Below are 15286 nucleotides of genomic sequence, written 5' to 3' on the forward strand. Positions count from 1 at the left end.
TTGAGCCACAGCACCACTTCCAGCTTTTTCTCTGTTTGTGGTACCAAAGAATCAAACCCAGGTCTTTGTACAGGCTAGGCAAGCACTCTATCACTAGGCTAAACTTCCAGCCATTTTAAAGAGGAACTAAAGTGTTGTTTTTTAGTCCCCCCCCCTCACACGCATCAGAACCTCTTCTTTCTGCAAGCAGTTTCCTTCTTCCTGATGTTTGGGGAGTTTTTTCTGGGTCACCCTATACAAGCTCTATTTTTATATTAGCCCCAACAAAAAGTAGCTGACACTTTCAGGATATTAGAGTGGGCTAGTTCAGGAAGATTAGCAGATGCAGTGGGGACACTGTCGAAGAGGAGCTAGAGGGGTGACTAGAGAGGGCGATATGGGAAGGAAATGGGACTAGGATAGGGGAGGCTGGTAGCTTAAAAATAGTGTGTATGGATGTAAAAACTCATGTAAAGGGAATGACCTCAACTCTTTCTCATTACTCCTAGAAACTTGGTGTTTATTTGCCCAAACCTTTTCCTATGCATTTTAAGCATTTGTAATACTCATTACTTTATAGCAGGCAGCAGCTGTCTGCCAAAGCTCTGGTCTCTGCCTGCCATTGGCTGCTTCATCCCTGTATTGGGTCTCCTCCTAACTCCCAGGTTGGCTCCTCTTCCTCTCTGCTGCCTAAGAAGAGGCACATTTCTAGCCCCTGTCCTCCAATTCCTGCTATTCCTCCTGCTAAAAAAAAAGTAATAGAAAGTTGTTAGAAAGTAGCATTAAAAACCAAGTTCTAGCCAGGCACCTGTGGGTTTACACTTGTAATCCTAACTTCTTGGGAGACTGAGATCTGAGGACTGTGATTTGAAGCCATATCAGGCAGAAAACATCTCAGGACTCTTTCTTCAATTAGTCAACAAAAGGTTGGGTTGGAGGCATGACTTGTGTAGTAGGCTCAAGAAGTAGAACTCAGCTATGAGCAAGAAGCCAAACAAGACCAAGATCCTAAGCTTAAGCCCCAGTACACACACACGTACCCCTAACAACCAGGGCTGGAAATTTGGCCTAGTGGTAGAGTGCTTACCTAGCATGCACAAAGACCTGGGTTTGATTCCTTGGTACCACATATGTAGAAAAAGCAGGAAATGATACTATGGCTCAAGTGGCAAAGCTTTATTTAGCCTTGAGAAAGCCCAAGGACAGTGCTCAGGCCCTGAGTTCAAGCCCCAGGACTGGCAAAAAAAAATTCACCTAACAACCGCTACCTCCAACAACAAAATCAAGGTCTGGGAAACTACTTAGTTTTGCTTGTTGCTTCCTGGAGTATGACTACTTCTATTTCTTCTCATCTGATAGTACAATGATATGTATGATGCAGATATTTGTTTATTTTCAATGCCATTATATGTATCTATAAAGCTAAACTCATCTATAAAATCAAGCTCATAGCAGTGTCTTCTACTCTAGGTTAAGAACATTACATGTTTGATTTTTAACCATTCTGATTGATTTTAAGTGTATTTCATGCACAGCTAGTTTTATTTTCCAGGAGCTCTAAGCATATTTTGTAGTAATTGGCAAAATACACTGAGTTACATTCATAATCATACATATCTGTCCCTGGTTCTATAATATGATTTATTTCTCCTGTATATGTACATGTAAAACTATATACATACATGTATATGCATATACTATACATACATAGATACATACTATATATACATATATATGTATATACTATATATACTATACATATAGATGAAAATTTATATTTTTAACCCATGTAGTTACTAGTACATGTTAATTCAAATAATCGTTTTTCCTTACAAGGGAGGCTAAAATTATTTTGTATTATATTTTGCTTATATGGTCTCTGCTACACAATTTTCCAATATTAACTTTCAGGGCTGGGAATGTGGCTTCTTGGTAGAGTGCTTACCTAGCATACATAAAGCCCTCAGCATCACATAAATATAAAAAGCTGGAAGTGGTGCTGTGGCTCAAGTGGCAGAGCGCTAGCCTTCAGGAAATGAAGCTCAGGGACAGTGCCCAGGCCCTGAGTTCAAGCCCAGGACTGGCAAAAAAAAAAAAAAAAAACCCATTCATAATGTTTGTAATGTTCCTTTTCCTTTTTTTTTTTTTTTTTTTTTTTTTTGTGGGTCTTGGGGCTTGAACTGGCCTGAGTGCTGTCCCTGAGCTCTTCAGCTCAAGGCTACCACCCAAACCTTGAGCCAAGCCCCACTCCCCTTTTCTAGGGGTTAATTGGAGATGAGTCTCAGGTCCTTTTGTGCGCTGGCTCAGATCTCAGCCTCTTGAGTAGCTAGGATTACAGGCGTGAGCCACCACGCCCAGCTTATTTCCTGTTTAAATGTGCTTATACTTTTACTACTTGAGTCTTACTCATTTTGCAACTCTTTTCACTGTTCTCTCATAATTCCCACATTAAAACACAGAATATTTATCCTTTATATTGTCCTTACCCTTACCTTTGTTTCTGTCATATCTGTAGAAAACATGCATTTACAGTGTGTTCAGTATGTAATTCAGGATCTTTTGCCAGTTTCCCTTGGTGCCTGGGATTTGCCCTCTGGTGGTTTCCATAAGAGCTAATGAGAATAGAACCTTTTTAGTTTTCAGTGTGTTCAATGCTATCCACACCCATTACACTAAATGTGTAATATGATTAGCTCTAGAAGCTTTTCCTTCCTTTTCCCCCTCCTGTATTACTATTGTGGTTCACTTTATTTTGGCAGAAGTTATTGATATGGAGAAGTGTGGTTTGACCTGTCAGTCTAGCTACTCAAAGAATCCTATTCTTATATTTAAAGTACAATAACTTTACTGAGTTGTGTTGTGGTTCTGTGTTGATCAAATTCCTTTGGCTATGGTGTCTCCTTTCTTTCTTTTCTCTCCATCCTTCCTTTCTTCCTTCCTACCTTTCTTTCCTTCTTTCTATCTCTCTTTCTTTGCCAGTCCTGGAGCTTGAACTCAGGGCCTGGGCACTGTCTAAGCTAGAGCACCACTTCCAAGGAATGGAACCCAGGTCTTTATGCATGCTAGACAAGCACTCTACCACTAGGCCACACTCCAGGCCCCCTTTTTTAAAACTATGTTTAGAAAGGCCACACCAGGGGCCAGGAGTGAGGCCTAGTAGTAGAGTGCTCACCTAGCATGCATGAAGACCTGGGATGCATTTCTTGGTACCACATATATAGAAAAAGCCAGAAGTGGTGCTGTGGCTTAAGTGGTGGAGTGCTAGCCTTGAAAAGAAAAAGCCCAAGGACAGTGCCCAGGCCCTAGGTTCAAGCCCTAGGACTGGCAAAAAAAAAAAAAATTACTTGAGTTATATTTTCGAGCCGTTTTCCTATAGATGTGACTTCTTTATGGACTTGGATTGTGTGGGCACTGGCAAGATTTTATCTGTATTCCACACTTCTCAATATTTTCTTTTAAGGCAGGATGCAGTACTTTGTACACAGAGTCAAATCAGGGCCACATGCATTGTAGGCAAGAGCTCTGCCTCTTCAGCCACATCCCAACCTTTTTATTTTTGTATTTTGTTTCTGCAATAGGATGTTACAAACTTAAGGGTCTGGCAGTTTGGCCTAGTGTAGAGTGCTTGCCTAGCATGCACGAAGACCCAGGTTCAATTCCTATACATAGAAAAAGCCAGAAATAGTGCTATGACTCAAGTGGTTGAGCTCTAACCTTGAGAAAGCCCAAGGATAATGCTTAGGTCCTGAGTTCAAGGCCCAGGACTGGCAAAAAAAAACCCACAAAATTATGTCAGATCTGGTCTATAACTCACAATCTTCCTGATTCTCCTTTCCTGAGTAGCTAGGATTACAGGCATGTGTCACCACACCCAGCTTCTATATCACTGAATCTTTATTAATAAATAAGTTTATTAATAAACTGATTTTATTATCTCTTATTTATCTTCTAATAGTCATCTGAAATGTTGGTTCCCCATTGTGCTACTTTCAAATTCATCATTTCTGTGGTTTTTTTTCCCCATCTATTTTCTAAGATCCTCTAGTTCTCATTTTAATTTCCTCCATTCTCTGGTCATTTTTGTCCTACATTATTGTATTTTTTACTTTGTACTGTTTCTTAATTAGTTGTTGCTTAAATATTTTTCATTATTATAATATTTTTAATTAACACTAAAATCTTTATATGTAATATATATGTTGTATGCAACTAATGAAACCATATTTCTGATGATTTTTTCATAGAAATGCCATGTGCTATTTCTCATATCTGAAAGTATATACTCTATATATGAATGTTCTTAGTTGACTACTTAAAACTCATATTTGGATGAGTTAGATTTTTCTATCAGCTATTCACAGAGGTTCCTGAGTGCTGGGTTACAGAAGCACCAGAATAGTTCAAGTACTGCCTTCCTGTTTCTGGAATGATAGGTTGTTTTCTCTAAATATGGTGTCTGTGTATCACTGAGCCATTTCAGCTTCCCCACACCTTAGTAAATTTGGTGGCTTCCCTGACCCTGGCCACCAAGCTGCCTGGCCTTTGTTGTTTAGTGCTATTTTTCACCTTCCAAACTGTTGTCTGAGCTTTGCCAATCATAGGGCACTAAATTGTGCTCCTTCCTCCATGGAGATCTGGGTAGTTTTCCAGGGTCAATTATTCTTGGACACATTTGCATATTTTTGAGTTTGTAGCCTTTTTTTTGAGGCAGGGTCCTGCTATGTAGCCCAGATTGGCATAGAAATAGAGATCCTCCTGCTTTGCTTCTTCTTTTTGCTGGGATTAGAGACATGTACCAGGCTGATAAAAATAGAAAATTTAGTTTAGTTTGTTAATCTTTAAAGTTTCCAGGAGGAGAAATGAATGTATGCATAAAAGTTTAATTTAGGCTGGGCACAGTGGCTCATGCCTGTAATCCTAGCTACTTTGAAGGCTGAGATCTGAGGATCAAGGTTCAAAGCCAAGCCAGGCACAAAAGGACATGAGACTCATCTCCAATTAACCCCTAGGAAACTGGGAAGTGAGGCTTGGCTTAAGGGTAGGGTGGTAGCCGTGAGCTGAAGAGCTCAGGAAGAGTGCCCAGGCCAAGTTCAAGCCCCATGAGCCACAAAATGTTTAATTTATATAAATATACAAAATGTGTTACATACATTAATATATGAAGTTAGATTATGCAAAATATCATTTTTGTAGAATCCATACCACACACATATAAAAGTATACATATGAGGTTAAATATATTTGTTTAGTGTATCAATATATATGACAATATTTATTTAATATCTTTACCCTCTTTAAGAACCTTGGTGAAAGAACCATTTCACTGAGAAATTGGTATGAGAGATTGGTATTCTCAGTTGTAGAGCTCTTGTTAATGTGCTTAAAGAGTCAGCATGTTTGAATCCAATAGGAAGGGAGTGTATGTGGGAGGGAGAAAGAGAAGAAAAATTATCTTAGAAGAACAGAGTGGGATGTCAGAAGCACAAAATATATGTAAAATATGTTTTTCAGTCCAATTATTGACAACCACCATAACAGTATATTTAAAATAAAGGGACCCAGAGCTTGGCCTAGTGGTAGAATGCTTGCCTCGTATGCACAAAGACCCGGGTTCAATTCCTCTGTACCACATACATAGAAAAAAAAAAGCCAGAAGTGGTGCTGTGGATCAAGTGGTAGAGCTTTAACCTTGAGAAAGCCCAAGGACAGTGATCAGGCCCTGAGCCCTAGTCCAGGACTGGCCAAAAAAATAAAGAAGTGACTTTAAATTATAGGCAATAAAAGGCAATTTTCTTATTTGGTAGGCTAACATGTATATGACAAAAATATAATTAGGCATAAAATATGTGTAAGACTGCTTTTAGATTCATAGAAAAATAGACATGTAATTTAAAAAAATATAAAGATGGCGAGGTATGGTGGTTCACACTATAAACCCTAGCTATTCAGGAAGCTTAGATCTGAGGATCATGATTCAAAGCCAGCCTGGGCAGGAAGTCAGTGAGACTCTTATCTCCATTTAAGTGAAACTGGAGCTCTAGCTCAAATGGTAGAGTGTCGACCTTGAGCAAAAATGTTTACAGACAGTACTTAGGCCCTGAGTTCAAGCCCCAGTACAAAAAAACAGGCTAAGAATGATGATAGATGCCTGCCATTCCAGCAAAGTGTGAGTATAAATAGGAGGGCTGTGGTCCTAGGCCTGCCTCCCTACCAGTAGCTGAGATACCTGACAGCTCTTGAAGCTTACTGTTTAGAATGAAATCTCTCTGTCAAACTGGCCTCAAACCGTGATCCTCAAGCATCTGTCCCTTAAGTAGCTGGAATGACCTCTGTACTCCTTCCATTTTATAATTATGAGGATGAAAGCCACACAGGACAAGAGATTTGAAAAGTGGACAGAGACATGCTACCAGCATGTGATAGACTTGTACTGGACATGTTACCTAAGGAAAATAAGCCATTTGCTTTGCAGGGGCCAGTCATACTTGAAGCTCAGTGTTATCTCAGTTGGTGGCTTAAATATTCAGTTTTTACAACTAGCAAAAGTTCAGAGAGCAGGCAGCAGCAAGGAGCTGATGGTGTGCAGAGCTGCTGTGCAAATGACTCCTGAGGAAGAAGAGGGGCCCTATGAGAGGAAGCTGTACTGAGGAAACTGAAAATGTATAGTGGAGAAGGACAAGTCATGCACAGAGAAGGCAGGAAGGGAGGAGGGATGAATAGAAGAAGGCAGAGAGAGAAAGGGGAGGGAAGGAGAAAGGGAAAGTGTTAAAGATGAAGGAAATAGTTATTTTCCCCTTTAATTACAGGCTGGCCCTTCTTCTGAGTCCCGTTCATCTGTCTCAGATCTCTCATTGTCAGGGTACCCAAATTACCTTTGTCCTCCATTTTAGTCATGATAGTCCAAATTGGACCGGAGTTGCCAGTCTTCTGCCTAATTTCTTCCCATGGGTCCACATTTACTTCAACAATTTCCCTGAAACTCTCTATAGTCCAATCATTCTCAGATTCTAAATCTTGGACTCATCTTCTAGTCTCTCTCATTCTCTCCTCCTCTCCTGATAGTGTTAGTCCTCCAGTCATTTAGCCTTAAAGTCTCACCAGAAAAACTTCTAAATGACCCACTCAAAGATTCTGGATGCTATGAAGTGAGAATCTATTGTACACCAAAGATTCTGGGATTCTATGACCTCTGACCTCTGTTACCTACCTGAGAAGGCAAGTTCTGAGCTGAACCCCACCTCCTGCTTGGTGAGACAGAGACAGGAACCACAGGTGGGTGGTTTCCACATGTTATTTTGATGGTCACATATGACTGTTTCTGCCTGTTTCTGCCTTATTCCCTTCTATTATTGAAATTTCTCAAATACTTGTAGAATACTGAATAGCACAGAGAGGCTGAATGTATAAGATTTAAAAAAAACAAAACAGACCCTTTATCATATTCTTTGTTGCCCTCCAGTGCCTTGCCCAAAGTGAAGACATTCATTTCCTCACATTTGAGAAACAACAAGAATCTATTATCGTTTGACCTCTACTTTAAGGTTCATGTTATTATGTACTGTTTTGCCTCTGTCCTTCATCCTGTCTTTGATTCCGCCTTTCATATATCCTAGATCCCATACAGTGGTCTACGTCGTATCTTTCTTAACCTTCCTCCACCTCTTGTGGAGATATAGCAAGGAGTCTATCACTCTTGTTGGCCTCATCCCAGATCCCATACAGTGGTCTACGTCGTATCTTTCTTAACCTTCCTCCACCTCTTGTGGAGATATAGCAAGGAGTCTATCACTCTTGTTGGCCTCATCCCTGGAAATGGATAGGAGATTCTCTGTGGTCCGTGAGTTCAGGAGACCTAGTCCATCTGCAGACAGAAGAACCAGTCAGGATCCAGGCCATACATTCTTCCCCATTCTGTGTCTGCCGCAGTCTTATTACAGATGACCAGAAGTCCATGGCCAGCATGCAGGAGGATACATAAGGAGACAAAATGGCAGAGCTGGAGGACTCTAAAAAGTTGGGGTACTGGGGGATGATCAGACATGTTAGAAGCTGAAGACCAAGGAAGAGAGGGTACTTAGAGAGGGAGGCAATGATGAGGATGTGATGGAAAGCAAGATGGATATGCACAGAAAGGGAGCAATGCCTGCTGTCCTGGCCTCTGCACTCTGTGACATTCATAGTAACCATGTGTTTGTCAACTTGGAATAAAATCTGGAACTTAGTGGAGAATGTAGGAAAGGTTGGATTCAATTACTAATGAATGTACACAAAATACTTTTAAAATGTGAAAGAGACATTTTAGCATAGGCAAATGCACAGAAAACTACACATGCACACTTTATATTCAAATCATTAAAATTTAAGACTCCAGAAAAAATATATTAATCTCAGAAGAGTAAGGAGGCTGATAGCTAACTCCTTAATAGAAAAAATAAAGGCAAAGACAAGTGTAAAATGGAGTTTGTGCTTATCTAAGTTGGGTGTTTCTGCACCCAATGAGAGTATTCAATAAAATGAAGCCATAGTAAATGTAGCTTTAGCAAATGAAAGAGAATTTATCACCAGCAGATATTTGCTGACAGGAATAATAAAGGGAATTGTCATCTTTTTAACTGATCAGTAAAAGTACATGTATTTATGGTTTACAGTGTTGCTACCCACAACCTGGGACAGCATGACTGGATACTGCAGCCCAAAGAAATGAGAAGAGACAGAGAGGAGGACCAAACAGCCCTGGCTTAAACACTCATAGAGTCCAGATAATAGGAATTCGCATATTTGCTCTGCCTTATCTGTTTGACCTTTGCAGGTTCCAGTTCTCAGCCTTCTGAGTACTGACAAGGCCTCTTAACCCTTTCCTGGTGTCACAGCTCAACCTCAACAGTCCCTTACATTACATGATGATGTTCTGATACACTATGGAATGGCCAATTCAAGCTGTTTGCCATATGTGAGAAAAACTGGTTTTTGTTTTTGGGTTTTTTTTTTTTTTGCTTTTGTTTTTGTTTTTTGATTTTTTTTTTTTTTTGGTGAGTTAGTCCTGGGGTTTGAACTCAGGGCCTGGGTACTGTCCCTGAGCTTTTTTGCTCAAAGCTAGCAGCATGCTACCACTTTGAGCAATAACTCCACTTCCAATTTTCTGGTGATTAATTGGAGATGAATCTCATAGACTTTTCTGCCCTCAGCTCAACCAATCTGAGTGGAGGGATGGGGCCTGCTACATTAGGATAGAGGAGCATCCCGTATGCTCTGTGTGCTTGCTTGCCAGATTTTTGGCTGAAGGTGCACCTTGTGCCCAAGTAAAATTTACCCTGTTTAGGCAATTCTTTGTTTTCATGTATATGGTTGTTACTCAGTGGTTCTTGGAGAGCATATTATTATTATTATTATTATTATTATTATTATTTATGGGTCATGGGGCTTTAACTCTGCCTGGGTGCTGTCCCTGAGCTCTTCAGCTCAAGGCTACCGCCCCACCCGTGAGCCAAGCCCCACTTCCAATTTTCTAGAGGTTAATTGGAGATAAGAGTCTCAGGTTCTTTTGTGCCTTGACTGGCTTTGAACCTTGGTCGTCAGATCTCAGCCTCCTGAGTAGCTAGGATTACAGGTGTGAGCCTGTAATGGAGAGCATATTTATAACACATATGTATTACCTAAAGTCTTTAGCATTTGGGGGAAGAGGGGTAACACCACTTAAAATCTTCCCTTTTTCAAATATATAATTAAAAACTGTGGTTGCAGTGATGTACAGCCAGTCTCTTGGGTTTATTCCTTCTGTGTCCTTTGAATCCCACTCCAATACCCCACACCCTGTGTCAGTTAACTACCATTTCCTTCTCTGTTTCTGAGAGCTTGACTTTTTAGATTTCACATAGAAGATCACGAGGAATTTGTCTTTCTGCATTGGACTCAAAAACCAGTGACTTCCAAGCTGTCATAAATAGCAGGATTACCTTATTTTTGAGGTGGAATATTTTTTCCATAATACACACAGTTGAGGAAATGGAGGTATGAGGATATTAGAATAAAGGAAGACAGGAGGCTGAGATCCGAGGATCTTGTTCAAAGCCAGCCCAGGCACTAAAGACCATGAGACTCTCAACAGACCAAATCAACTTTAATGGAGACTTGAAGAAAGATGTGATGGTGACCAGAGGAGAGTCAGGAGACACACAGGCATAGTGTGCTAGGGGCGGGTGAAGGGTAGGGTTGAAGGTAGCTGGAGGAAACAAAATGTTTCAGGATGGGCTTTACAAGTTTGTGGTTTCAGCCTAAAGTAGTTTACACAGGCCTGGTTCCAGGAACCTGTTGTGCACACCTACTCAGCAGGTCCCTGTTCAGCTAGGTCTTGTAGTCTGCTTTGGGGAACTCAGGTGGCTGTTACCTGGAGGGGTGGGAGAGTGGACTTTTACATTTTGGAGACGGCAGATTCCCATCACATACCTGTTACGTTTCCTTTGTTCACTCGTCCATGAGCAGACACTTCAGTTGATTCCATATCTTGGTTATTATAAGTAATGCTGCATTCTGGGCATCAGTAGCTCGCACCTGTGATCCTAGCTACTCGAATGCTGAGAGCTGAGGGTCATGGTTCAAAAGCAACCAGAGCAGTAAAGCCTGTAAGACTCTTATTTCTTGTTAACTAGCAAAACACCAGAAGAGGAGTTGTAAGAATGTGAGTCCCTAAGCTAAGTGTTGGTGGCTTATGCCTGTAATCTTGAGATCTGAGGAGCAAGGTCAACCCAAAGCCATGCAGGCAGGAAAGATTGAGACTCTTACCTCCAATAAACTACTCAAAAAAAAAAAAAAAAAAAGCTGGAATTGGAGCTCTGGCTCAAGTAGTAGAATTCTAGCCTTGAGCAACAAAGTTCATGGGAAGTACTCAGGCCCAGAGTTCAAACCCTAGTACAAAGAAAGAGGAGGGATAGGGGAGGGGGGCTGGGGGGGGCAAGGAGTAAGCAAGCAAGCAAATAAATAAGGAGGGAGGGAGGGAAGGAAGGAAGGAAAGAAAGAAGGAAGGAAGGAAAACTGTAGTGCCCATGGAATGCTGTTATCCCTTTGATATGTTATTTTCATATCCTTTGGAAATATATCCAGAATTGGGATTCCTGGGTAATAGCTGTGGTTCTTGATAATTTTTTTAAATTATCAGGATAATGTTATAGAGGAGTTACAGTTACATTCACCAGGTAATACGTGAATTACTTCTCACACATTGATATCCCTGGTTCTTGATAATTTTTTGAGGAACATTGTTTCCATAATGGTTGTACTAATACACATTTTCACCGATATTATACAGTTTCCTTTTATCAGATCTTTACTATATATTGTTAGTTGTCTTTTTGTTAACAGCCATTCTAGCAAGTATGAAGGGATACTATATTATGGTTTTAATTTGGATTTCCCTAATAATTACCCTTTCATATGCCAGTTGGTCATTTGCATATCTGTTTTTGTTTGTTTTGTTTTAGGAAGTGCCTTTTCAGGTTGCTTGTCCATTTTTACCTTTGGGTTGTTTTCATACTATTGAGTAGATTGAATTTGTTATGTATTTTTGGATATTAATGTCATTATCAGATATGTTATTTACAAATACATTCTCCTATTCTATAGTTGACTCTTCACTCTGTTGTCTCCTTTGCTATGTAGAAGTTTATTACTCTGATGTGATCCTGTTTGTATATTTTCACATTCCTTGTTTGTTTGGGAACATAACTAAAAAAATAATAGTCACAGCCAATATCATGGTGCTTTCTTCTCATGGTTTTTTCCTACAGCTTTACAGTTGCAGGTGCTGAAACTATTTGGGGTTGATTGTTGTATATAGTGTGAGATGAAGATCTCACTCTCAGGTAATATCCTGAGTAAAAAAGCTCAAGGACAGATTGATGTCTAGTTTTTTTCAGTACTAACATTTATTAGTTTTATTGTACATTTTGGCAGGGCTGGGGTTTGAGCTCACGTTCTTGCACTTGCTTGGCTTACATGCTCATCTTACTTGGCTACACTCTACCACTTAAGCCATGCCTCTAACCCTGCCTTTTGCTGGTTATTTTGGGGATGGAGTCTAGTAGATTTTTATGACTATTTGTCTTCAAACCATGATACTTCGGATAACAGACTTTTGAGTAATTTAAGCTAGGATTGTAGGTATGGGCAACTGGCACGCAGCCTAGTTTTAGTTTAAGATTATGAGTATATTAATGAATATGAAGTGTATCTCATTGTAGTGTTTGTCTATGTGTGTTTGTATGTGTATACGTATGCTAGTACTAGGGCTTGAACTAGGGCTAGTACTAGGGCTTGAAGCTCTTTCAGATCATTAGGACTGTATAGAAATATAGCTGATTAAGAGAACCCAGCATATGGCTGCCCCAATTCCCATCCTCCTTTGCTTTTGAAGACAAGATAGAAGCTGGACATGGGTGGCTCATATCTGTAATCCTAGCTACTCAGAAGGCTGAGATCTGAGGATTGCTGTTCAAAGCCAGCCCAGGCACTAAAGAATGTGAGACTCTTATCTCCAATTAACCTCTAGAAAATGGAAAATAGTGCCATGGCTCAAGGGGTAGGGTGGTATCCTTGAGCTGAAGAGCTCAGGGGCAGCACCTAGCCCAGAGTTCAAGAAAAGAAAGAGTTGATTATTTTGTGTTGCTTTTATGGGCACTTTGCTGAAACAGTTCGGTGAGACTAAGATACATGTTACAGCCTGGTCTGGAAACTAATGGAAATGAATCTATCTGCTCTTTTCTGGTAGAATACACACTAAAATACTAAGATCAAAAGTGAATCTGGCTATAGGGTCTGATTTAAGTCTCTATATAATAATTTCTCAATTTTAGGTCTATCTGTGAAGGAAATGAAGGCTTGAACATTGTTAAAATGTGGTGGCTCACGCCTGTAATCCTAGCTACTCAGAAGGCTGAGATCTGAGGATCAAGGTTGGAAGTCAGCTTGGGCAGGAAAGTCTAAGAGACTCTTTTTTTTTTTTTCTCTCAGTTAACTGCCCCCTGCCCCCAAAAGGCCAGAAGTGGAGCTGAGGCTCAGGACAGCACTCAGGCCCTGAGTTCAAGTCCCAGTACCAGATGACATTTACTTTTAGTTATTTTTACTTATTTGCCCACTAATTTGTTTATTAATTTATGAATGCTTATTAACTTGTTCGCAAATCTAGACAGTTCCCCTAATTGTAGCCCCAGCAGGCCTCGAACTCACAACCTTCAGGCACGCCCCCTCGATATTCAACTCACGTATTTTTTTATTTGATAATGTGACAACATAGAGCACGGGGTTGTGTGGGACTTTTACCTGGACTCGGGTATTGAGTGAACCAAGAGTAACCCTTCTTTTTAAAATGTTTGCCTTGAGGTCTTGGGCGTCCCTCCCTCCCCAGCATGGCAGCGGAAGGCCAGGCCGGGCCGCCGCCGCGGCTCCCGGACCTGTTTGAAAGCGGCAGGCAGATTCTGGATGAGGTGGAAGTGGCCACGGAGCCCATGGGCTCCCGTATGATCCAGGACAAGGTGGCGTGGGGCCTGGAGGCCCTGGAGAAGGCGGAGGCGATGCTGTCGCAGCTCGACCTGTTCAGCCGCAACGAGGACTTGGAGGAGCTGGCCTCGGCCGACCTCAAGTACCTGATGGTGCCGGCGCTGCGCGGCGCGCTCACCCTCAAGCAGGTGTCGGCCAGCCGGCGCCTGGACCACCTGCAGCAGGCCCGCGAGCACTTCCTGCACTTCCTCACCCAGTGCCAGCACTACCGCGTGGCCGACTTCCTGCTGCCGCCCGCCGCCGCCGCCGACGCCCCCGCCGACGACGCGGAGGACCCCGCCGGCCGCCCCCCGCCCGCCGTCGCCGACCTGGTGGCCATGGCGTCCCACCGCCAGGCCAAGGTGGAGCGGTACCGGCGGAAGAAGGCGCTGGAGCAGAGGCTGTGCGCGCTCAGGGCGGCGGTGGAGAGCGGGCAGGCGGAGGACGAGCGCGTGCGCGAGTACCACCTCCTCCACCTGCGCAGGTGGGTCGGCATCAGCCTGGAGGAGATCGAGAGCATCGACCTGGAGATGACGGTCCTGAGAGAGAGGGACTCGCTGGGCGAGGCCTCCACCTCGCGCGCGCCCCCGCCCGAGCGGCCGCCCCTGAAGCCCTTCGTGCTCACGCGGAATAAGGCCCAAGCCAATGTGTTCGGCGCCGGTTATCCGAGTCTGGCCACCATGACGGTGAGTGACTGGTATGAGCAGCACGGGAAACTCGGAGAATTCCCCGATCAGGGACTAGCCCAGACCCCCGGTCAGTTCCCAAGAGCACCTCAGCGACAGGACAGCCAGGAGCAGACCGCGGAGGAAGAGGACGACGAGGACGCCCTCCACAGAGCGCGCGAGTGGGATGACTGGAAGGACACCCACCCCAGGGGCTATGGCAACCGACAGAACATGGGCTAGTCTGCCCTCCCCGGCCCGGCCCGGCCCGAGCGTGCACTGCGGCTTCCCTGCCCAGGAAATCCCGGCGGCCTCCCCTCCCCGGCCTCCTGCTTTCAGCCTTGTGCGAGGAAGGTAAAAAAGATATGCCGAGTCTTGTTTTGTTTTCAATAAAGTATCAAACAATCACGTGTCTATTTGTACCCTAGATAATGACCAGTGACCTTGTGTTGCATCAGCAGTTCTCATCACGGTGTATTCAGATTCCTTAAGTGAACAGAAAAGACACTTGAGAAATGGTTCTGTATATAATCCATGGCTGTATGAATTCTCTTAAAAAAATAAAAAGCCCCTATCATGTGAGTCTGTGCAGAAAAATATTATTGTATCTTTTGCCTCTTCTTTGTTCCACTAGTCTTCGAGGTGCTTTATTATTTTTTTTGGTATTACACTTTCTCATTATTTATAGTAAAATGTAAATTTGTGTAATCAGGGAGTTGTTCTTCCCAGAATAGGGTGCTTAATAAATACTTGTTGAAAAGTAAATAAAATAATTTGCTAACTTTTAACTTCTTCCATCATTTGGAGCTATTCAAGCCGTTTTACACAAAAATGGCTTTGCTTGGAGGTTTCTTTTTTTTTTCTTTTTCTTTTCTCTTCCTTCCTTCCTTGCTTTCTTTTTTTGTTGTTGTTGGTGGTGGTGGTGGGGCCCAGGAGGGTGGAGGGACCTCGAACTCAGGGCCTGGACACTGTCTCTGAACTCTTGCTCAAGGCTAGTTCTCTACCACTTTAAGCCACAGTTCCTCTTCCAATTTTCTGGTAGTTGATTGGAGATAAGTGTCACAGACATTCCTGTCCAGGCTGGCTCTGAATCATGATGCCTCAGATCTTGGCCT

The 15286-nt window shown here is 42.4% G+C and overlaps 1 protein-coding gene across 5 annotated transcripts in view; it reads left to right on the top strand.

Annotated features, from left to right (window-relative positions):
- The window catches only part of LOC150051072 (immunoglobulin-binding protein 1-like), a 42985-nt gene extending 27930 nt beyond the window's left edge, over positions 1-15055 (top strand). For 4 of the 5 annotated variants that reach the window (XM_090349769.1, XM_090349766.1, XM_090349768.1 and 1 more), the window contains exon 3: positions 13351-15052. In XM_090349769.1, coding sequence (XP_090205895.1) covers positions 13377-14414 — 1038 coding nt within the window. In that variant the 5' untranslated portion in view covers positions 13351-13376 and the 3' untranslated portion in view covers positions 14415-15052. Of the gene's footprint in view, positions 1-7161; positions 7256-13350 lie in introns of those variants that run through there. The other variant, XM_090349770.1, reaches the window with a different exon arrangement.
- The last annotated feature ends 231 nt before the right edge of the window (positions 15056-15286 follow it).

Source organism: Megascapheus bottae, chromosome 17 (assembly GCF_031878675.1).
Source record: "Megascapheus bottae isolate mThoBot1 chromosome 17, mThoBot2.hap1, whole genome shotgun sequence".
In the NCBI taxonomy this organism is placed as follows: domain Eukaryota; kingdom Metazoa; phylum Chordata; class Mammalia; order Rodentia; family Geomyidae; genus Megascapheus; species Megascapheus bottae.